Genomic DNA, 23,122 nt, shown 5'->3' with positions numbered 1-23,122 from the left:
ATATTCATGAATATAAATCAGAACACAGCCAATCAAATCGGCTGGTCAGCCGAAAAGCACGAGCTGCAATTGGTTATGATGTGCTCACGCAGCTAAACTCCCTATCAGCCCGTTTAAGCTAAATTTAGGACTGAATCCTTTTTTTTTTGAGAGTTCTCGTGCAACAACTGGGAAATTAACCAATCAGAGAAGAGCTGCAATGTGCGTGGTCCAGCAGGGTGAAGCAGCATCCAGATACCATGAACTTTGACGAAGGTCATCACAGTTAGAAGGACACAGATTTGAAAGACAGTGTGTGGGAGCCCATTTGGAAGTGGGTAAGCCGGTATGTGTGATTTATTGCCATATATCTGTTGAAATACGGTCAGACACTCCTAATGTCCACATCGTATAGACTAGGGTTTCCTAACCCTGGTCCTGAGGACCCCCTGAGTCTGCTGGTTTTACTTAAGTTTTAAACTTTTACTTGGTGAGAGCAGGAATGACTCTGTTGGTTCTCAGTGTCTCCCCCCAGTGGTGAGAGCAGGAATGACTCTGATTCTCAGTGTCTCTCCCCAGTGGTGAGGGCAGGAATGACTGCTGATTCTCAGTGTCTCCCCCAGTGGTGAGAGCAGGAATGGCTCTGTGTTGATTCTCAGTGTCTCCCCCCAGTGGTGAGGGCAGGAATGACTCTGTCGATGCTCAGTGTCTCCCCCCAGTGGTGAGGGCAGGAATGACTCTGTTGATTCTCAGTGTCTCCTCCTAGTGGTGAGAGCAGGACCAGCAGCTGCAGTGGAGATGAAGCGGGATAAATGTGAACGGTCTGACAGTATCTCCCAGCGAAAGAGGTAATTATTATTATTATATGTTAATAGATTTAAAATTTTAAAAGGAAGATCCCCATATTATTATTGTACGTATTTTGCTGATTTTTGCAGATTTTTGCTATGTTCGGTGTATCAAACTTTTGAAGTAAATGTCTTGAAGAAAACAGCAACATTGACAAATTATGACAGAACGCAATTGTCATGAAAAATGCAATTTTCTGAGCACAGTCCCGTGTTGTGGCACATGGGTGGAATTACAGAGTAACAGCGCAGATATTCTCCTGTCAGCACAGCATTCGGAAGGGTGAAGCAGAGGAGGCTTCTGAAGCTGTAGCAAAGATATGTTAATAATTAGGTTTTAGTTTTTGATTATTCATTAACTATTTGGGAATATATTATATATATATATATATATATATATATATAAATAACTTACATATATTTAAATATTTTCAAATAGTATTTGTTTTCTGCAAAAACAAATTATTTTCAAATAATATTTGACTGTGCAATTAATATTTGAATATTTAAAGACAAAATTGATTTATTCAAGCATATATATTTAACTATTTCAGCTATTTGAAATAGTTGGTGTTTATAAATAAAAAATCAAATGCAGCTATGTTAGTGCCAGGTGTGCTTGCTTCGTCACAGTAGATATGTTGTCATGTGTATTGTTAATAGTTTTAATGTCATGTATTCCCAAAGTTGCCAGTTCTACCTAAATGTTGCATATTTAAATGCTGTTCTCTGTATTTCCACGCATACGTCACAACAGGGGGCTGTGCTCAGAAAATGGCATTTTTCATAATAGTTACATAGTGTCATCATTTGTCAATGTTGCTTGGGCAAAAGTGAAATTTACTTCAAAAGTTTGATGCATTTTTTTTACATATATGCAAAAATTTGCAAAGTACGACACAGCTCCATTGACTCTGAATAGAAAAATGTATCCCATAACCCTTTGTGTGCAGCGTGACCCGTCCCTCGTCAACCATGACCCTTTGTGCAGTACCATGACCCTTCTCTCTCCGTATTTGACAGACTGTTGTCTGAAATGGTGCCTCATAGTTTCTTGTTGCTGGGCAGGAAGGAGCATCATGACTTCACTCTGAGCCTGCGCGAGATTGCTGCCCTGCTTCCTCTCACTGGCACTGCACACAGCTGCAGGATCACCAAGGTAAACGAGCACTCACGCACCCTTACACACCCTGACACACTGACACCTCGCACAGCCACATGATCACCAAGGTAAACGAGCACACACACACCCTTACACACACTGACACTGCGCACAACCACAGGATCACCAAGGTAAACGAGCACACACACACCCTTACACACACTGACACTGCGCACAGCCACAGGATCACCAAGGTAAACGAGCACACACACACCCTTACACACACTGACACTGCGCACAGCCACGGGATCACCAAGGTAAACGAGCACACACACACCCTGACACACACTGACACCGCGCACAGCCACAGGATCACCAAGGTAAACGAGCACACACACACCCTGACACACACTGACACTGCGCACAGCCACGGGATCACCAAGGTAAACGAGCACACACACACCCGCACAGCCACTGGATCACCAAGGTAAACACAGCCACACACTCATCACCAAGGTAAACGAGCACACACACACTGACACACACTGACACTGCACACAGCCACGGGATCACCAAGGTAAACGAGCACACACACACTGACACACACTGACACTGCACACAGCCACGGGATCACCAAGGTAAACGAGCACACACACACACTGACAGACACTGACACTGCGCACAGCCACAGGATCACCAAGGTAAACAAGCACACTCACACTGACACGCACTGACACTGCGCACAGCCGCAGAATCACCTAGGTAAACGAGCACTCGCACACACACTGACACTGACACTGCGCACAGCCACAGGATCACCAAGGTAAACAAGCACACACACACTCACACTCACACTCACACACACCCTTAAGCCCAGCATACATGAGAAAACATGTTTTTTCAAAAATTGTCAAGGAAACATTATTAGATAACATTATCAGGAAACCTTTTCAAGCAGCGCACTGAGTGGACCTGCTCTTGTAACTGCATTTAAACTTCTAAAAGGTGCGGCTGGTTGAAATTAACCAAACGTAAACAAACAGCACCGGACTCATCCCCGTTTACATCATCGTTTCTGTTAAGTAATTGTAAACACTAATCTGGAGCACGTTCTTTGAGGACTGCGCACATAAATATTAATGCATGCTCCTGTCATCATATTTTATTTTGCTATACGAGTTCTTATGAATGTTTCAGTTAAATAAATGTGTGACAAGTAAATACAGCAGGAATGAAGTGTATCATTAAGTATAACTTAAATATTTTAAATAAACTACACATTTTATGTTACATAACATTATGTTAACTACTGCTAAGCTAAACAGAAATTACTACAATGTAAACATTGCACTAAAGTCACATGACCAGTGAACTCCTGCTCACAGTCTCTCCTGATTGGCCAAAGGCAAAATGTTTCCTAAAAATGTTTCTCAAAGTAGAACCCAGGTCTACTCTGGGAAACGTGTCTGGAAACATTGATGCCTGGAAGTACTGCGTCTGGAAACACTGCGTTACTCGTGTATACTGGGCTCAACACTCTTGTGTCTGATTATTTGTTTTTCTATATTGAAGTTTGAATATACTGTATCCTGTCTGCTGCAGTGGAAGGATCTCAGCCTTCCCCTGTGAGCAGCTCTGCTGTAGAGAGCTGTGTGTCGTCTCTGTGAGCTCATGAATACAGTTCAGTGAACTAACTAGCTGTACTGAGAGAGAAGTGTTTTATAAGAGCCCTGCTGAATGGGGTGTGAGACTTGTCGTGTGTTGTCATAGTTTTGTCTTTGTTGTGTGTTTGCATGCTTTTTGTCTGATGCTTTTTGTCTGATAGTAAGTTTGTCGCTGACTTTGTGTTGTGTGTCTCACTGTGTATTGTGTTGTGTGCCTCACTGTGTGTTGTGTTGTTCTCTGACAGAAGGATACTCTGGTTCATGTGCTGAGATACCTGGAGTACCTGCAGAGCCACATAGACTCCCTGGAGACACTGCTACCAGGTGAGTGAGGATACCCAACACACTACACAACATTACACAACACAGCAACGCAAAGCAGCACAGCCAGCACTACACAACACTGCACAACGCACTGTCACACATCTCGCTTATCAGATTGTAATGAAGCATTTCATTGCTGATTCTTATTCTATATTATTCTTTCCATACTGTTGATATATGTCATGGTCACAGACTTTTTCATCACACTGAGAGCTCTGGTTTTGAACTGACAGTAGTGGTGATAGGAGATGGATGTTACTGACAGGCTAAATTCAGCACTATTGAGGGTTTAATAGTTACAGATTAGGGTTATACTCTGCATTTGCCATGGTTGGTTTTTGAATGTGCTTTACTTTTGCTGTGCTGTATTACAATTTGCCTGTGCTGTATTACACTTTGCTGTGCTTTTACTGTTGGGACTGAGTGTGTTTCCCCCCCCCAGGCTGTGACAGTGGCCCCTCAGACCCGCGCACACCCCCCCTCAACAGAAAGTCAGCTCGGCGAAAGAGTGTGTGCAGCCGACCCAGGAAGAGACAGCCAGCCAGCAGAGGTGAGGGGGCAGGGAGGGGCAAGAGAGAGGATACAGGGCACTGGGAGGGTAAGAGAGGTGCCGAGAGGTAACACAGGGCACTGGGATGGTAAGAGATGGGCAGAGAGGTAACACAGGGCATTGGGAGGGTAAGAGAGGGGCAGAGAGGTAACACAGGGCATTGGGAGGGTAAGAGAGGGGCAGGGGAGGTAAAATGGCATTAGAAGTGGTAGGAAGGGGCAGTGAGACACAATAGCCCCTTTTACTTGCAACCCAGGTCACAATCCTGTGTCGTGCAACCCCACTTTGTGTTCCAGTCGTCACATTCTGGGGACTTTTTAAAAGTGTAAAGCCCCTGTGGCCTCAGCAAAGCTCTCAAACACATCTGCTCTCTGAGTACAGCTGATACACCAGAGTATAACCATGAACCTGGTGGGTGGAAGAAATACTTCAGGAAGAAACAGCACACAGAACCCTGGTATTTCCTGCATGCTCTAGCTCTATTAATCCCAGTCATGGTTGTGTGACCCCCTTCCTAACGCCACTGCATGACAGTAACTGAGGTTTGAGAAATGCTTCAATTTTAAGAGTGGTGGTATTAAGCTCTGCCACTGTTTGGATCATTAAAAATGGAGCCTGTCCTTGATGGAAGGTGATCCCAGACTGTGTGTCTAGCTTTTTGTGTGTCTCTGTGTACCTGTGTCTCTTTGTCTTTCTGCCTGTGTGCGTCTCTCTGTGTGTTGCTATATTTTTATGTGTCTGTCTCTGTATCTCTACGTGTCTGCATGTCTGTGTGTATCTGTATCTCTCTGTGTACCTTTGTCTCTGTGTGTCTCTCTGTCTGTGTGTCTCCCTGTGTTTCTGTATCTCTCTGTCTGTTTCTATGTCTCCACAGGCAGCGAGGGGGAGGGGTGTAACAGGAGGAGGAGACTGTATGGGGCGGAGTCAAGGTGGGATGACACTGACGGGGTGGAGCTCTCTGATTGGCCCGTGTTCCACAACATTGATAGCTCATCCCCTCACCCCAACTCTCAGGACTCTGTCAGGAGCTGCAGTCAGACCCCCGGGGCCACAGCGACACCTACAGGTAGGAGCCACTGTGCTGACTGTGCTGAACTCCTGTCAGGGGGTGCACGAGGACTGGGACCAGCCTCTGCTGGGTCCCATACCAAAGATATTCTAGAATATCTTTGCCCATACCAATCCTCTGCCCTCCCCAAGTCCATTATTGAAAAATAAAATAGAAATGTTCTGGTGTTTCAAAAATAAACCATGGAAAAGTTGTCCTGTCAGTCAAAACACACATTATCAAATCAGAGCTAGATAGGCGGGACTCAGCGTGAAACTTTACAATAGGTCTGTGTGGATTAAAAAAACAACAGACTGTTCAATTAAAGGGGGGGGGGGTTCTTTCACAGCTGCTGTTTATAAAGATTATAACAAACTATTTACTAACAAGGTATATAATCACAAATACTTCTGAAAAAAAATAAACACATAGGACAGTCAGTCAACTTTAATTCTCTGTGTGAACTCCTACATCACACACCATCCATAATAGACTTGCCTGGTTTAAAAACAAAGGCTCTCTGTGGAAGTACGCTAACTTTTCCTCAGTTGTGGTAATAAGTACATAACGTCCGGTATATCGAGTATGCTGTTGAAACACAAGTACAGTAAATGGTTTAAAAGCGGGCCGACAACAGCAGATGGAGAACTGCCAGCCTCCTCCTCACACGAAAAACAAACAACAGCTGAGGCAGAGGAAAGACCTGAATCAGAGACCTCGGATTGAAAATGTACAGCAGCAGCAAACACAAGGTACTGAATCATGTGTTGTAAACCTGGGACACAGTCAGGCACCTTGATGTGAGTTTTATGATCCAGCTACTTGGCCTGAGTTTTGTACCAAAGAGCTAAGAGTTGAAATCATGAAACATAAACCTGTGCAGCTAAATAAACTGACGTTGAATTTCCCAGAAGTCGCACATGATTTCTACTCATTTTTGGAACAATTAGATTTATTTTTGGTTGAGTTTTTTTTTTTTTTTTTGGAGGGTGGGGGTGGGCCCAAGATGACTGTCAGAACGCACCGGGCCATTTAGGATCGTGACCGGGACGACAGTCTATTGATCTACTCCGTCTGTCTCGTGGATCTGGATTTATTCTTGGCAACATTACCCGGATCTGGAAGGAGATAAAAATGTGATCGGTAAATAGCCATTTTAAGATCGCTCATAGTTACTGGTACACCGGCTGGTCCCTGATGGGAGCACTGGTATGTGAGATGAAAAAGCTGTAGAGAATATGGTACAAACACACAGTCTGATGTTACAAAAACATACCAACAAGATGTATCCAGTGTATGGCTGTGTCTCTAGGTTTTGCTTATCAGGATTGTAAATAAGACTCCTGTTGCATAGCAGTTTCACCCACTCTAGGTTTTACTACAAGCTTGATTATCCACAGTGTATGGGTAACAAGCTCAGGTGTGTCAGATTAAACTCATAATAAAACCAGGAATGGATCAAACTGCTATGAACTGAGAGTTTTATTCCCATCCCTGCTCACCGAGAGCTCCCCTGACGCTGTGTGTGACCTTTGACCTCTGTGGCAGATCTCGGGGCCCCTCCGGAGGACCGTCCCTGCTCTGCCTGTGGAGAGCAGAGAGGCAGTGAGGAGGGCAGACCTGTCAGAAGCCAGGTCTTCGACTCCCCACACACTGGGTAAGACTCCAGACGAGTATGGGTTGAAATACTCCGGCTGAAACTCCTTTCAGTGTCTAGTCCCCGCAGTACTGTCATCAATCTCACCAGAAACGCGTTTCCTCACATTCACTGCACGGGTCTCAAATGTGCAGCTTTGAAACAAACGCTCGGTTAAAGAAAGTTCCGAATTTACTTGCCCTGCCTTCCATAAAATGTGCCACACCTGCACTTTCTAGACCAGGGGTCTCCAGCCCTGGTCCTGGAGAGCCCCGATCCAGCAGGTTTTCTAGGTGTCTTTACATCACCAGTGGCTAAAAATCCGGAACACCTGTTAATCTTGACTAATTAAGCTAATAATTAGTTCAATTAAGTAACCGAGAGATTGGTTGAAACGAAAACCAGCAGCCGCAGTAGCTCTCTAGGAGCAATACACATAGCCCCTGCACCACAGAGATAACACGGACATAAACAAACAAGACAGCTGCTTCCACATCCAGCGCTCAAAAAATATCACACACATTTGTAGAGCTTTTTGAGATATTATAGTAATAAAATAATGACCTGGCATTAATAAATAAAATGTGAAAAATACAGCAAACAAGGGGTGGGGCTTGGCTGGAGATGCAGTACTGAGTGTCCTTTAGCGATGCAGTGCCTTTAAACCTGTTTTACTCTGAAAAAATATATATTTTAAACAGCGTGTGTGAAAAAAAATTGGACCTGACGCAATTGGCAATCGCTGAATAAATGGACCACAAAGGGTTAACTTAGAATAGTACCAGATACCATGTTTTAAAATGAAAATCCATGTTTACTCAAATGTGTTTCTTTCAGAACTGCACATGTGAGACGTGTAATGAATGGACTGCCTGGAGTGGAAAATGTGTGGAAGAGTTTACTGTCCTCGGGACCAGGTCTCCAGTGCTTGTCTCGTTTGCTTTTCATCGTGTCTCTCAGACTGGCCTGTGAGGAGTCTGAGCTCAGAGAGGTTCACAGCCACAAGCCGGCTGCTGAAGATCATTTTAAACAGAATCTCACTGGGGCTCATCTCTCTTTCTCTCTCTCAGGTCTGGGGGTCTCCTGAATGATCACATGTTGTGGTGGTACCCCTCCTCTGGAGAGGACGAGCCCTCCCTCATCCCCAGCTCCCCCCCACACCCCAGCACAGGTACAGAGCACCACGAAATAGAAACTCTTACCTCTCCCCCAGGGAGAGTAGGTCTCATCCACCACCCCCCCCTTTCACCTCTGGAGAAAGTGGAGGACAACTTTCCTCTCACCTCCTCTCCCTGTCTCCCCCAGGCTCCTCCCCTCCAGATTCTGTGTTTTGGGCAGGATCTGACCCCCTCCCTCTCCCTGTCCCTATCTCCCAGGCTCCTCCCCTCCAGATTCTGTGTTTTGGGGAGGATCTGACCCTCTCCTGCTCCATCTCATTCTCCCTGTCTCTCCGTGTCCCTTTCTTCAAGGCTCCTCCCCTCTCCGGACTCTGTGTTTTGGGGAGGATCTGAACCTCTCCCCCTCCCTCCTCACCTCTCCTGCGCGGGACCTAACAGTGAGCTTCCTGCAGGAGGGGCAGGAGAACCTGCATGGTAAGAGAGAGACACCGAGAGACACTGAAATACTAAGAGCAACACACACTGAGACAGACAGACAGAGACACAGAGAGAGACTCACTTGACACTGAGGCACACACACTCATACATACTAAGAAACCACGAGACACAGGCACATTGACAGACAGACACAGGCGCTAAAGAACCTTTATAAAAGTGTCCCACAGTAAAAGTGCAGTGCAGTGTCATACAGCACAGTGGAGGCATAGGTAAGCATTGTAAAGCCCAGAAAGGTCTAGTAAAGCATATTTTTTAAAAAACTTGGCAAATCATGGTAAACGTAAATGCATAGTATACCCATGGGAAAACATGGGGGCAAAACTGCAACATTACAGTGCAGATTTACTGTGGCAACCCACAGAGACTAGAAGTGTCACTTAGTTTTAGTGTGCATTCTGTCTACCAGTGTCAGTCTTCAGAGACTTCAGAAAGACTCGGTGGAAACATTCGTCAGCACTGCCAAGTGATTCATAGCTATGGATGGATCTTTCTGAGTGTCCTTCGTGACTTCACAAAAACTTCTAGTGGAAACGTTGGCCACAGAATCTTCTTTCAGCATTCATGTCTATATTCCACTACTCTGTGCTGTTATAGGTTTAGATAGGTAGCAATCCTAATGGGAACGTTAAAGTAATTCAAAGACAAGCTGTTTGAATGGAAGTATTTTATACGTTTGTTAGCATCCTACCAGTGTATTCTAACCATTGTGTTTCACAGAATGAGATGAATAATAGAAACGTATTCGCTTCGACTGGAAGTACTGTAGGCGTTCTATTTTGTGTCGGTGCGTATTCTACCAGCTGTTTCTATAATTCTCCGGTCTCTCCTCCCCAGTCCTGTTTGAAGACGTGTGGGTCAGTGCCAAGCACAGCGCAGAGAGTCAGGAACACAGCGCTGACAACACTGCCGAGGTGAGGGGGGAGGAGAGGAGACTGCGTGTGTGTCTGTGTGATACTGAGGGGGAGAGTGTTTTGAGTGGATAGGGAGGAGTGATAAAGGAGGAGGAAGGGAGAGAGAAGAGGAAGTGTGTGTGTTGTGTATTGTGTTGTATTGACAGTGCATTCTACCTGTAGTGGGACAGTGTGCTGGGAGGAGGGTTTGTGCAGTGGTATTGTGTAGTGTATTGTATTGTATTGGTTAGGGATGGGTCAGTGTAGTCGAATACACAATTACACTAAAATAAAAAAAAAATATTCAAATAGCATATTACATATTCCACTACACAAAAAAAAAAGCCTTATATATTAGCTACTAGTAGAACGCATCTTTTTTTTTTTTTTAAGTCAGAAGTTGCTGTTTGTGTATTCAACGTAAACCCTAATCAATCACACAGTGCTCGTAACAGCAAAATTCTACAGTGATCGTGTTCTGTTTGAAACTGTTGCCAGTTGTGTTGCCTTATTTTTGGCTGATGTGAACAGACCCCTATAATGACTGCACAGCAGCTTCTGCGACTTTCTGTGAACGGATGGAGTAACGTCGACATTTGCACTGACCATTAAAAGTACACCCAGGGATCCTTGTTTTGAATTATTTACAGCTTACTGAATAAACAAACTTGACTTGATTCATGTGAGGTCAGTGCATCATGGCTAGTTGGTAGAAATGTTATGCTAGTGTAGTGCTAAAATGTATATTCTATTGTTGTGGCCAGGTTACAGTATTTGCACTGTTCAGATTATTTTATGAATGTTATTATTTATTAGGATTAAACAGATGCAAAATATTTAGGTTGCTATATGATGTGTTATAATATTCTGTGTTGTACTGCGAAGTATTAAGCTACTGTAGCTTTAATTGGAAGATATTCGCACTGGGACGTTGCTGCTGAATCGCGTCCTGGTAGAAGCTTCATTGAGCGCTGTATCTTAATTCAGCAAACAAAAAGAAAAACCTGTGCCGAAGGAAATAGAACGAAGAAATCTCGTCATGGGCGTGGTTTGTCCTCTTCGTACTCTTTACCAGCTTACACTGTTGTGCTGTCTGCCTGCAGTACACACACACCTTCGCCTTGTATTCATGGGAGTGTAAGAGCAGGGGCTGGCGTTCAGGTAACTCGAACACACAAACATTGTAAACCTGCATATTCGATTACAGACGCATTTTATACACTGCGAAGTTCACTTAACTGTATATCTATCTAGGTGTCTCTAGGTTTGGTTCTTTCGGAACCATGTTTTCAGGACAGAGTTTCAAAACTGCTTCTGTTTTATCAGATTTTGTATGAATTCTTAACGTTCGTAATTACCTCGGATCTCAGCTCATTGTATTGTATTGACAGTGTGTTCTCCCTGCAGTGGGACAGTCTGCTAGGGGGAGGCTGGCTGTCCTCTGCCAGCGAGGGGGAGGAGCAGGGGGACTTCACATGGACCCCCTCTAAGCGTGGCCCCCCACGAGGCGGCAGGGGCCGACACAGACCCCGCCCCCAAAGGCCCCTGTACACACAACCCCACCTCAAGAAGAAGTGTGTCAACGGATTCATCATGTACTGCAGAATGAACAGAAAGAGCTACCTGCGGTGAGGAGAAACACCGACACACTGAGACACAGAGACACACTGAATCATCAAGTACTGCAGATTGAACAGAAAGCAGACACTGAGACACACTGATAGAGAAATGACTGAGACACAGAGAAAGAGAGACTTACAGAAAGACACTGAGTTACACACTGGCAACTACCAGTTTTCAAATCCCTTCTCTTACCTGTTTACTAGCACTAGCATTATAATAGTACTGATGTCTCTTCCCCAGCTCTCACCCTGGCATCCCCTCCACTGTGGTGACCAAAAAGCTGGCCGGCCAGTGGCACAACATGAGCAAGCAGGAGCGCAGAGTGTACTGGTGAGAGAGGGAGGGGAGCACAACATGAGCAAGCAGGAGCGCAGAGTGTACTGGTGAGAGAGGGAGGGGAGCACAACATGAGCAAGCAGGAGCGCAGAGTGTACTGGTGAGAGAGGGGGAGAGGAGGGAACACCGTGTGCCAGCAGGAGCGCAGGAGTGTACTGGTGAGGGAGAGGGAGTGTGTTTTTGTGCAGGTTGGAGTTTGTGTCACCATCTCTGTCTGTTCTCTCACAGTGTGAAGGCTCGCAGATTCAGCCGACAGGAGAACCGGAATGTGTGCAGCCTGTGGAGCGAGGGGGAGAGAGACGGAGAGGGACAGGAGAGAGGGAGAGGGTGTAGGAAGGAGAGGGAGAGGGGAAGCAGGAGAGAGGGAGAGCAGCGCTCTGATCAGAGCAGGCTGTTCAGAGGGGATTCCAGAGAGCTGCTCCCCATAGGCCCTGCTGCAGGGCTGCTGAGCAGCACAGAGACGGACGTTCTGTGACACTCCGCTTGGATACCAGAGGGCTCAATTGAAAACAATGCAAAACAACATGTGTAACACCTGGAAAACGTTTTAAACGTTTACATGTCAGTCACTTCAGTGTAATAGCATGTAGTTCATGTAGCTGTTTTTTAAATTGTTCAATGTTTGCTGATTGCACCGAAGAAAGATTGTGACGTCAGGAACAGGACGAGTCACTAGAAAACTGAAGTGAGTAATCCTGGTTACCATTCATCGCTCCGAACTGAGAAATATTAAAGAAACCATTAATTCAATAACAAACGACTAGACGTTTCTTCAGCATACTTTCAGTGACAAACGACTAGAAGTTTCTCAGTGTCTTCAGTGTAAATTCAATGACAAACGTTTTGAATGAAGTCTTTCTCAGTGTCTTCAGTGTTGAATGAATTGAAGACACCAAGACTTCCAAATTGATCTTTGATTTCGTGAATCACAGCTTGGTTTGAAGTATATGTAAGTTAACCCTATTTACTAAAACCAGCTGAATTGTTTTCTTTCTCAGTTTTTCTCGTGTTAATGAGCCATCTAACAGTGTATCACAAAGTCTTCATCGAAACATTTAACTTTTATTGATTGTATTTCTGAATTCTAAAGCAATGCCACAGCTTCTGATTAGTGCCTGAACTCTGGATTACGGTTCCCTGGAGCGCGCCGTCTGCTCCTCCAGCCTGCAGGCTCAACGCAGCGTGCAGCCACAAACGCTGTGCCTCTGTTAGATTTTAGGTTTTGATTTACTGGTTGTGTTTGTGTTTAATAGCGTTCGACAAAATAAACTCTTATTACAGTTTGCTGGGTTTGATTTTCTCAGTTCCAGTGTAGTAATCCTCAGCGATAGTCCAAATACTAACGAAACTTTGTGAATCCAAAGCTTGGCTTGCTAAGAATTATTTGTCAAAAAAGTGTTCAAAGTATATTTAACTTAAAAAAAAGATTCATTAAATGACTGGATTAATGTTATTTCCAGGGGTTTTAGTCTTGACACATTAATAATCTGATCTATTAGATCGATCAATCACACCAGCTTGCTAGTGATATGAAATTGTATTGGAAGTTATACAAAGTGTTAACACAATGCTATTTGCTGGTAATGTTTCACAATGACAGCTGATGTGTAATCACATGTAATGACAATTTGAAATATTTGCTTGCATGTAATTGGAATTTAACAAAGGCGAGTTTTTAAAATGTTAAATTTGAATTGCTGTTTTTGATGTACTGTAAGCGTTCACATTTTAGGCTCACAAAGGAAACATGGAGTGCTGTTTTAGTTCGGTTAGCTGATGAGAAATGTCATTTATTGAGTGCTGTTTTTTGTTAGCTGGAGAAAAGGTACAATATAGCTGTTCATTTTCTGGCACCGTTTGAAAGAAATATGTTGCAACTCTTTCCTCCACATTTGTTTTTGTATAAACTTGTGACTAAGAAGATACAATAAACTAGTAGACTGCACTGTGGTGTTATTCTGAGTGCAGGATCTACACTCTTAGTGACTGTATATCTCTGATCTCTTGTTTAATTACTCTGCAAGTCTGACTAAACTGAACAGGGCAGCAGGGCTGTGGAGCACATGTCCCACTGAGATCAGAGACTCCCGAGTCCCTGCCTGGTTTAAAACTCGCCTGAAAACTAATTTATTTAAATTGGCATTTGTATTTTTTTTTTTAGCTGTTAATATTTCTTGTTTTTAATATTGTCTACCATGGTACATTTTTATTATTGTTATTTTATCTGTCCTTTCTCATTTGTTAAGTGCTTTGTGGTATTTTTTTATGAACGGCGCTATATAGAATAAAGATTATTGTTATCATGGCAATATACGTGCTGGCTGGCTGCTGTATTAAGTAGCTCGCAGTAGTCCCCAGGTGAGTCGCTCTTATAAACCAGCCTCCTCTAAACACGGCTGGCTGGGAAAGGCAAATCCACAGCAGCAGTGTGAAGTCCCTGAGATTCTGTAACCTGCCTGTAGGGGGCAGCCTCTGATCCCAGTACAACAACCACTATAACCACTGTGGAGCTTACTGGGGTGCTGGGATTGAACGTACACACACACACAGACACAATATCACACACTTTGTCAAGCTCTGGGTTTAATTAAAAAAAAATTTAAAAAACCGCACAGGCTTGAGCAAACCCTGATTGATATGGCTAAAAATCACCCCCGGCGCCACTACCCCCAATTTTAAAACCCTAGCTTTGAACATAAACAGGAGCTGCACAGAAGCACAGCAAGTTCAACTACAAAGCAGTTCTGCCAGGAAATCTCGGTAAGTTCTTTCAAGTGTTCACCCCTAACTCTGGAGGGATTTCACACAGTGTGTAGTGATACCCGGCTGCCTCCACTGTCAATGCGCTCTTTCTGTTTAACTGTGCTGAGTCTGGACTCTAGAGACTGGCCAGCAGCTTCGTCAGAGTGACCAGCACAGCAGGGCGGTAAACAGCCAGCTCCGGGGGGGAAGGGGTTAACGACGCAGCGTGTCACCGCCATGAGGATTCATTCCGGGGTTTCTTGTTTTGTTTCTCAAAAGTGCACAAAAACTAGAAAGTAAAAAATCAATAAAAAGAAATCTTGAATTAAAAAAATTTAATAACTGAGTTACCCAATGGAGAATGGAAACCAGTGCTTGTACTTGTATGATGCTGTCCCAATTCAAACCCCAGGACTCCCCAGTTAAGGACCAGCTCACTGCTGTATTAAAAAAGAGTCCCCCTGTCCCTCGATTACAGTGCGAGACAGAGGCGCACAGAAATCCCCGACAGCATCACATCTCGCCGCGGAGTCTGTCAATACGAGCTTCATTATAGGTAACAAGCTCAAGGATGTCTCGTTAAACTCGGTAAAACCAGGAATGGAGTCAGACTCAGGGTCGCTGTGGGTCAGACAGACTTGGGCCTTTTGAGATCCTGGGATTGGGCCAGACTTGGAGACTCCCGATATGCTGGGGTCAGGGGTCAAGACTAGGTTCGTGTGTCCAGGTTCCTCATGTACTCCTGCAGAGCCTGCAAGCGAGCGTCGATCTCAGAGAGATCAGCGCCAGGGCCAAACGAGTTCTCTGAAGACACACACACACACAATGTTACACAATGATACTGTGATAACTAACTACACAAACACACAGTCTAGAGTTTACGAAAAGTTAGAAATAGATCTTTACTGATTATCCTCATCAAAACTAAATAAATAAATAAATGCTTGAACAGTGACACTGCGGCACAACTGAGCGAGTTTCAGAGCTGGATCTGAAAGCCTCTGACAGCGGCAGGGGGAGGGGCCAGTACGGAGTGCAGCTCAATCACGGCTACAGAAACACACCGCTGGGAGATTAGTGGAAACATTTAACAGCAGTGCAGCGCTTTCACAAGTGACTCCACTGGATCAGGGTAACCTTCTGCCAGCCTCTGTTAGGATATCAGCAGAACTGAAGGGGTTCTGAAGAAGTTGTGGGTTCCGTTTTGTTAGAGGAGTGTTCTGTTGTGTGTAGGGGTTGGTTCTGTTCTGGTTCTGTTTTGTGTAGGGGTCGGTTCTGCACCTTTATCGCTGGAGTGGTTCTTCCGGGTCGGAGTGCTGGACATTCGTTTCTTAGAACAACCGGACCCCCTGCGAGGCTGAAAGAGAGAAGAGTGAGGGAGGGGGAGAGAGAGTCTGTAAAAATACTAAGCAAATCTTGACCCAGCACAGAGAGAAAGAGAGAGAGCGGCCCTGCAGAGCGCTGAGGTGCTCTGAGTTGTACTCACCAGTCCAGGTGCGTTCCACAGCAGAGAGCCCAGGGGCCAACCTGCCTTCCTGCCTCTGAGACCAGCACTGAAACATAGAGAGAGAGTGCTCAGTCTACACAGCACTGAAAAACAAACAGAGCAGCACTCAGTCTACACAGTCCAAACAGAGAGAGAGCAGCACTGACACAGTACACAGCCCAAACACAGAGAGAGCAGCACTGACACAGTACACAGCCCAAACACAGAGAGAGCAGCACTCGCACAGTACACAGCCCAAACACAGAGAGAGCAGCACTGGCACAGTACACAGCCCAAACACAGAGAGAGCAGCACTGACACAGTACACAGCCCAAACGCAGAGAGAGCAGCACTGACACAGTACACAGCCCAAACAGAGAGAGAGCAGCACTCGCACAGTACACAGCCCAAACAGAGAGAGAGCAGCACTCGCACAGTACACAGCCCAAACAGAGAGAGAGCAGCACTCACACAGTACACAGCCCAAACGCAGAGAGAGCAGCACTGACACAGTACACAGCCCAAACAGAGAGAGAGCAGCACTCGCACAGTACACAGCCCAAACAGAGAGAGAGCAGCACTCGCACAGTACACAGCCCAAACGCAGAGAGAGCAGCACTGACACAGTACACAGCCCAAACGCAGAGAGAGCAGCACTCACACAGTACACAGCCCAAACAGAGAGAGAGCAGCACTCGCACAGTACACAGCCCAAACACAGAGAGAGCAGCACTGACACAGTACACAGCCCAAACAGAGAGAGAGCAGCACTCGCACAGTACACAGCCCAAACAGAGAGAGAGCAGCACTGACACAGTACACAGCCCAAACGCAGAGAGAGCAGCACTCGCACAGTACACAGCCCAAACACAGAGAGAGCAGCACTGACACAGTACACAGCCCAAACACAGAGAGAGCAGCACTGACACAGTACACAGCCCAAACACAGAGAGAGCAGCACTGACACAGTACACAGCCCAAACACAGAGAGCAGCACTGACACAGTACACAGCCCAAACACAGAAAGAGCAGCACTCAGACACAGTCTAGAGAGACCAGTACTGACACAGTCTACACAGCTCTGAAACAAAGACAGCAGCACTCACACAGTCTACACAGCACTGAAACACAGACAGCAGCACTTAGACACAGCCTGCACAGCCCTGAAACCGAGACAAAATAAACACTAAGACGGTACACAGCGAGGGAGAAAGAGAGAGCAGCATTGAGACACTCTGTCTACACAGCACTGACAGACAACTCGCACACTTAGAAAAACAGATTGACACACAGGCAGACAGAATGTCAAACAGGCAGGCAGATAACTAGAATGACACATACAGAGAAACAAAGAGACAGACATAGCACGACAGACCTAGAGGGGCGTGGCTGTGACAACTGCTCCAGCTCAGCCAATGAGCTTGCAGAAGACCACGTGCTCCTCACACTCTCCGCTGAGGAACTCCGCCCCCTTCCTGTAGACCCTGCCCTCCTGCTCAGGGGGCATGTCTCTCTGGAGCGGGGCCGCCCCCTCTCACTGCTAGGGGGAGTGGCCATCAGGTCCCGATGAACCTTTCGCTGGCTGGAGGGGGGGGGGGGGGAGAAGGAGGGGAGACAGGGAGTTAAGAGGGAAATAGAAGAGAGGCAGTGAAGGGGGAGGGAGAGGGAAGGAAAGAGGGGAAGAGATGAGGGGGTGGGACAGTAGGAGAGAGGTTTGTAGAAAGAGGTGCAGGAATGTTTACACAAGCCAGCCTTTGAAATATGGGTAATAAATAAATCAGGATTTTAAATCTGCATTCTCCCTGTCTGTCTCTCCCTAATCACCCTCCTCTCTGTCTCTCCAATTCAAATAGTCTGTACTGGCATGACAAGCAATACAAGAATTGCTAAAATAAATGTAAAATTGAACAGAAACATTTAACATTATAACAGTGCTAGCATGAAAATTCCTTCTCTTTCTGCCAGGTTGCTAGAATATGTGTCTCTGACTTCTCTGTATTTTGTACAATGGAGGATGCAATGTGTCTCAGTCTCTCCACTACCTGTCGCACAGGGTTACATGAGGCTCTCTTGCTTCCAGTGGAATGTGTGTCTGCCTGTTTCAATCTGTAGTTTGTGGTCACCGATTCTGGATTTGCTTAGGATCTGCCTGTCTTGTTTTTTTCTCTCCCTCTGCCTCTCACCTCCTCCTCTCTGTCTCTCTCTGTCTCTGCTCCTTGTCCTTCACGTAGGCTGTGGGGTTGAAACGCAGGACTCTGGTTCCTGTGAGGAGCACACTCCATCAGAACCATACAGACAAGCAAAGCCAAACTCAGTCTAGTTGCAATAACACTGATGAAGGCTGGAGCCTACCCCTCCCCTACACACTGAGTGGTCTCTCACCTGAAGGGGACAGGCGTGGAGGAGCTGGGCATGGTCCTGTGGATCCTGACCCGTACCAGGACTCCTGTCCCCTCCAGAAGGGACAGTGGAGGTCTGTCGCTACAAGGCGACACTGATCTGAATGGTCCTGCAGAGCCTGCTCTCCCCAGACTGCTCTCCCTCTCCCGGGCAGGGAACCGTGTCTGACAGGACATGAGCTCGAGAGCTCTCACGAGTTTCCTGTACATGTCTGTACTCCTGCTCGAGAGACGAGTGGACAATGGACTGTAGACATGAGTACTCCTGCTCTCTCTCTCTCTTCACAAGGACATGACCAGACCTGAAAGACTGCTCTCTCTCTCAGAGAGATGAAAACTAGCTGTCTGTACTCCTGCTCTCTCTCACCTGTACCTGTAGCTGTCTGTACTCCTGCTCTCTCTCTCTCTCTCTCACCTGTTCCTGTAGCTGTCTGTACTCCTGCTCTCTCTCTCTCTCTCTCTCTCACCTGTTCCTGTAGCTGTCTGTACTCCTGCTCTCTCTCACCTGTACCTGTAGCTGTCTGTACTCCTGCTCTCTCTTGCTCTGTGCTCTCTTGTTCCTTGTCCTCTCTCTCAGTAGTTCCTCCTCTATACGATGCACCACGTCCTTCAGGACCCTGACCCCTCGGGGGTCACTGTGGGGTCGCGACCCCTCTGCCTGCATCCTCTCCAGGGCCCCTGCCAGCACCTCCGTCTCCTGACGCAGCTTTGCCAACCTGCAGCAGAGAGCACCCAGTCAGAGACACACACACACCAGAGACACAGTACAGTACAGAGACACACACACACCAGAGACACAGTACTGTACAGAGACACACACACACCAGAGACACAGTACTGGACAGAGACACACACACACCAGAGACACAGTACAGTACAGAGACACACACACACCAGAGACACAGTACAGTACAGAGACACACACACACCAGAGACACAGTACAGTACAGAGACACACACACACACAGAGACACACACACACACCAGAGACACAGTACAGTACAGAGACACACACACACCAGAGACACAGTACAGTACAGAGACACACACACACCAGAGACACAGTACAGTACACACACACACACCAGAGACACAGTACAGTACAGAGACACACACACACCAGAGACACAGTACTGTACAGAGACACACACCAGAGACACAGTACACAGAGACACACACACACCAGAGACACAGTACAGAGACACACACACACCAGAGACACAGTACAGTACAGAGACACACACACACCAGAGACACAGTACAGTACAGAGACACACACACACCAGAGACACACAAATGACCTGTGTCTGACACGTACAGTACAGTGACAGTGTGTTGTTGTGTGTTGTATCTGTGTGACAGACACAGTTACAGTACTGAGACACACACACACCACACACACAGTACAGAGACACACACACACCACAGACAGACACAGTACAGCAGACACACACACACCAGAGACACAGTACAGTACAGAGACACACACACACCAGAGACACAGTACAGTACAGAGACACACACACACCAGAGACACAGTACAGCACAGAGGCACACACACACCAGAGACACAGTACAGAGACACACACACACACCAGAGACACAGTACAGTACAGAGACACACACACACCAGAGACACAGTACAGTACAGAGACACACACACACCAGAGACACAGTACTGTACAGAGACATACACCAGAGACACAGTACTGTACACACACACACCAGACACAGTAGATACACACACAGCACAGAGACACAGCACAGAGACACAGCACAGTACAGAGACACACACACACCACAGACACAGCACAGTACAGTAGAGACACACACACACATAGCACAGAGACACAGCACAGACACAGCAAAACACAGAGACACAGCACCGCACAGCAGAGACACAGCACCGCACAGAGACATAGCACCGCACAGCAGAGACAAAGCACCGCAGAGAGACATAGCACCGCACAGAGAGACATAGCACCGCACAGCAGAGACACAGCACTGCACAGACACAGCACCGCACAGCAGAGACACAGCACCGCACAGCAGAGACACAGCACCGCACAAGAGAGACATAGCACCGCACAGCAGAGACACACAGTACACCGAGACACAGCACAGACATAGCACAGAGACACAGCACAGACACAGCAAAACACAGAGACACAGCACCGCACAGCAGAGACACAGCACCGCACAAGAGACATAGCACCGCACAGCAGAGACAAAGCACCGCAGAGAGACATAGCACCGCACAGAGAGACATAGCACCGCACAGCAGAGACACAGCACCGCACAGAGACACAGCACCGCACAGAGAGACACAGCACCGCACAGCAGAGACAAAGCACCGCAGAGAGACACAGCACCGCACAGAGAGACATAGCACCGCACAGCAGAGACAAAGCACCGCAGAGAGACATAGCACCGCACAGAGAGACACAGCACCGCACAGCAGAGACACAGCACCGCAGAGAGACATAGCACCGCACAGCAGAGACACAGCACCGCACAGCAGAGACACAGCACCGCACAGGAGAGACATAGCACCGCACAGAGAGACATAGCACCGCACAGCAGAGACACAGCACCGCACAGCAGAGACACAGCACCGCACAGAGACACAGCACCGCACAGAGACACAGCACCGACAGCAGAGACACAGCACCGCACAGCAGAGACACAGCACCGCACAGAGACAAAGCACAGCACAGAGAGACATACACACACCAGAGACACAGCACAACATAGCACAGTGACACACACACACGAGTCCTTGCCAATGTGTGCAGCCCCCTCTCCCCTCTCCCCCCTCCCCTCTCACTCTCCCCTGAGTTGGTGTGTCTCCGAGTCCTTGCCGGTGTGTGCAGCCCCCTCTCCCCTCTCCCCTCTCCCTGAGACTCTCGCCACACTGAGGCTCTCATCTCGGCCACACGGTGTGTGCAGCCCCATCTCTTCTCCACGCTCCCACCTCTCATCTCCCCTCTCCTCTCCACTGAGTTGGGTGTGTCTAACCCTCCTTGTCAGTGTGTGCAGCCCCCTCTCCCCTCTCCCCTCTCACTCTGCTCTGAGTCGGTGTGTCTCCGAGTCCTTGCCGGAGTGTGCAGCCTCCGCTCCCCTCTATCTCAGCTCTTCTCTCAGCTCTTCTCTCAGCTCTCTGATCTCTCTCTGCAGCCGCGCTGGGTCTGGTTTGCCCTGGTAGGGTAGAGGTAGGGGGTAGTGGATTCTGCAGAGACACACAAATACACAGCCAGGTTGCGCGCTGAGAGAACACAGCAAAGTATACCAGCAGCACAATGAACAAGTCACTGGATACAACCGTTACAGGGTCAATCCACAGCAAACGGGCCAATGGGCCCCACCCCTCGTCTCTATTTACAAGCACCTACCTGTCGAACTCCACTGAGTAGATGAGAATGAGGTAGCGTTTTGCATTGAGCGCGGGAGACTTCGGTGAGGGGCGGGGCCGGGCCCCAAGCCCCGCCTTCCTGGTCCGCAGCAGCTCCAGGTCACTGTAGGTCAAGAGGTCGAGGGTCACGGACTCGCTGCTCTGAGGAAACAGGGATCAGACAGAGGGGGTGAAAACAGAGACCCAAACAAACACCGATAAACCAGGTCTGCACCCGCCCTCACTCTCACTGCGATTAGTCAAACAGGTCGACCAATCCCCACTTACAATAAAACAAAAAGCATGAATCAATCTGGTTTACGATCACGTCTGGTGCTCTGTTTCGTGACACTACGCCGCTGTTTGTGCGATGCATTGTAATTTTAGACCTGCATGGCGTGCGGTCAGTCGCCTGCCAGTTTCCTGCTCGACCATTCGGTGCCTCCCCTTCACCCACGACCCCAGCTTCCTCACCTGAGTGGAGCTCTCCCTGCCTTATCAACAAACATCAACAGGGGAGACGTCGATGACAAACATTTCAACTACAACTGGAAGTCTTTCTCAGTGTCTCGTGTAAATTCAATGACAGACTTTTTAGAAATACTAAAGGAATCGTGATAAACGCCAAAGTCACCTTGGTCAGGGCTGACTCCAGCATGCTGCAGAAGACTGCAAACTGCTTGAAGTTCCCAGTTTTCCGTGTCAGATCCTCGATGTCTGAAACGGATAGCAGAGAGGGAGTGGGGAGCAGAGACACACCGATACACAGAGACAGTGCCACTCACACGCCGAGCCAAACTGCCCTCTCCACTGATCCGGCACCTGTCTGACACCTCCACCTCCAGCAGCTCCGCCCCCGATGACACCGTGCCCGAGAACTCCGCCCCTCGGAACTCCAGCTCCGCCTGTACACTCAGGCCCGCCTCCATCACCACGTCCTCCAATCACAGAGCTCTCCAACACAGCGGCGCCACCTGACAGGCTGAAGAGAGGAAGGGGAGTGGTTTATTCATCAATGCGTGATCCATCACTTCAAAACACTCAAGCATACCTGAGAGGTACAACAACTACTAGCCCGCTACCGCCACTTAAATATATGAATGGCTGCTGTGCTTGATGTCTGGTTGCTGTTTGTTCACTACATTTTTTAAAACAGCTTGAGTCTTTTTATTAACCCTTTGCGGTCGTATGTCGGACCAGGTCCGACATTCCAAAATTCCCGTTCTGGTCCAATGGCAGACCCTGTCTGACAATCAAAATGGCGTCATTCTCAAGTGCCTCGTCGATTTTCTCCAAAAACATCAGAGAAAAGCTTTTAATGACCGAAAGCAGCAGAGAGAAGCCGGAAAAAACAGCGCTTTTGAGCAGCGAGTGTAAAATTAATATTTGTGTAAAATAAACATTGCATGTAAAATCAGTTGGACCGTATGAGTCTGACAGGCGCTCTTTCAAAATGTGAACAGACATTTCAACATGCTTCAATTGACC

The 23,122-nt window shown here is 47.2% G+C and overlaps 1 protein-coding gene and 1 pseudogene across 2 annotated transcripts; one reads left to right on the top strand and one right to left on the bottom strand.

Annotated features, from left to right (window-relative positions):
• Positions 1–699: 699 nt before the first annotated feature.
• On the top strand, positions 700–13,885 carry LOC121303783 (meiosis initiator protein-like). Of its 2 annotated transcripts, XM_041234562.1 has the most exons (12): positions 700–827; positions 1,896–1,986; positions 3,839–3,917; positions 4,360–4,467; positions 5,342–5,533; positions 7,064–7,172; positions 8,222–8,322; positions 8,621–8,743; positions 9,602–9,678; positions 11,065–11,285; positions 11,521–11,610; positions 11,845–13,885. In XM_041234562.1, the coding sequence occupies exons 1-12, from the start codon at positions 778–780 to the stop codon at positions 12,089–12,091; spliced, it is 1,488 nt and encodes a 495-aa protein (XP_041090496.1). In that variant the 5' UTR covers positions 700–777; the 3' UTR covers positions 12,092–13,885. The 2 variants fall into 2 exon arrangements, with proteins under 2 accessions (XP_041090496.1, XP_041090497.1); XM_041234563.1 differs by lacking the exon at positions 11,521–11,610.
• A 367-nt stretch (positions 13,886–14,252) lies between these two features.
• On the bottom strand, positions 14,253–22,563 carry LOC121303744 (annotated as a pseudogene).
• Positions 22,564–23,122: the final 559 nt, after the last annotated feature.

The sequence above is a fragment of the Polyodon spathula genome, chromosome 35 (genome assembly GCF_017654505.1).
Source record: "Polyodon spathula isolate WHYD16114869_AA chromosome 35, ASM1765450v1, whole genome shotgun sequence".
Taxonomy (NCBI): domain Eukaryota; kingdom Metazoa; phylum Chordata; class Actinopteri; order Acipenseriformes; family Polyodontidae; genus Polyodon; species Polyodon spathula.
The sequence above is the reverse complement of the archived record's forward strand: the minus strand, read 5'-3'. Positions and strand labels throughout refer to the sequence as shown.

Coding starts and splice junctions, on each gene's coding strand:
- LOC121303783 (XM_041234562.1), top strand. CDS start 778: ATGAAGCGGGATAAATGTGAACGGTCTGACAGTATCTCCCAGCGAAAG. Junction 7,173..8,221: donor TTCGACTCCCCACACACTGG/GTAAGACTCCAG, acceptor TCTCTCTCTCAG/GTCTGGGGGTCTCCTGAATG. Junction 11,611..11,844: donor CAGGAGCGCAGAGTGTACTG/GTGAGAGAGGGA, acceptor GTTCTCTCACAG/TGTGAAGGCTCGCAGATTCA.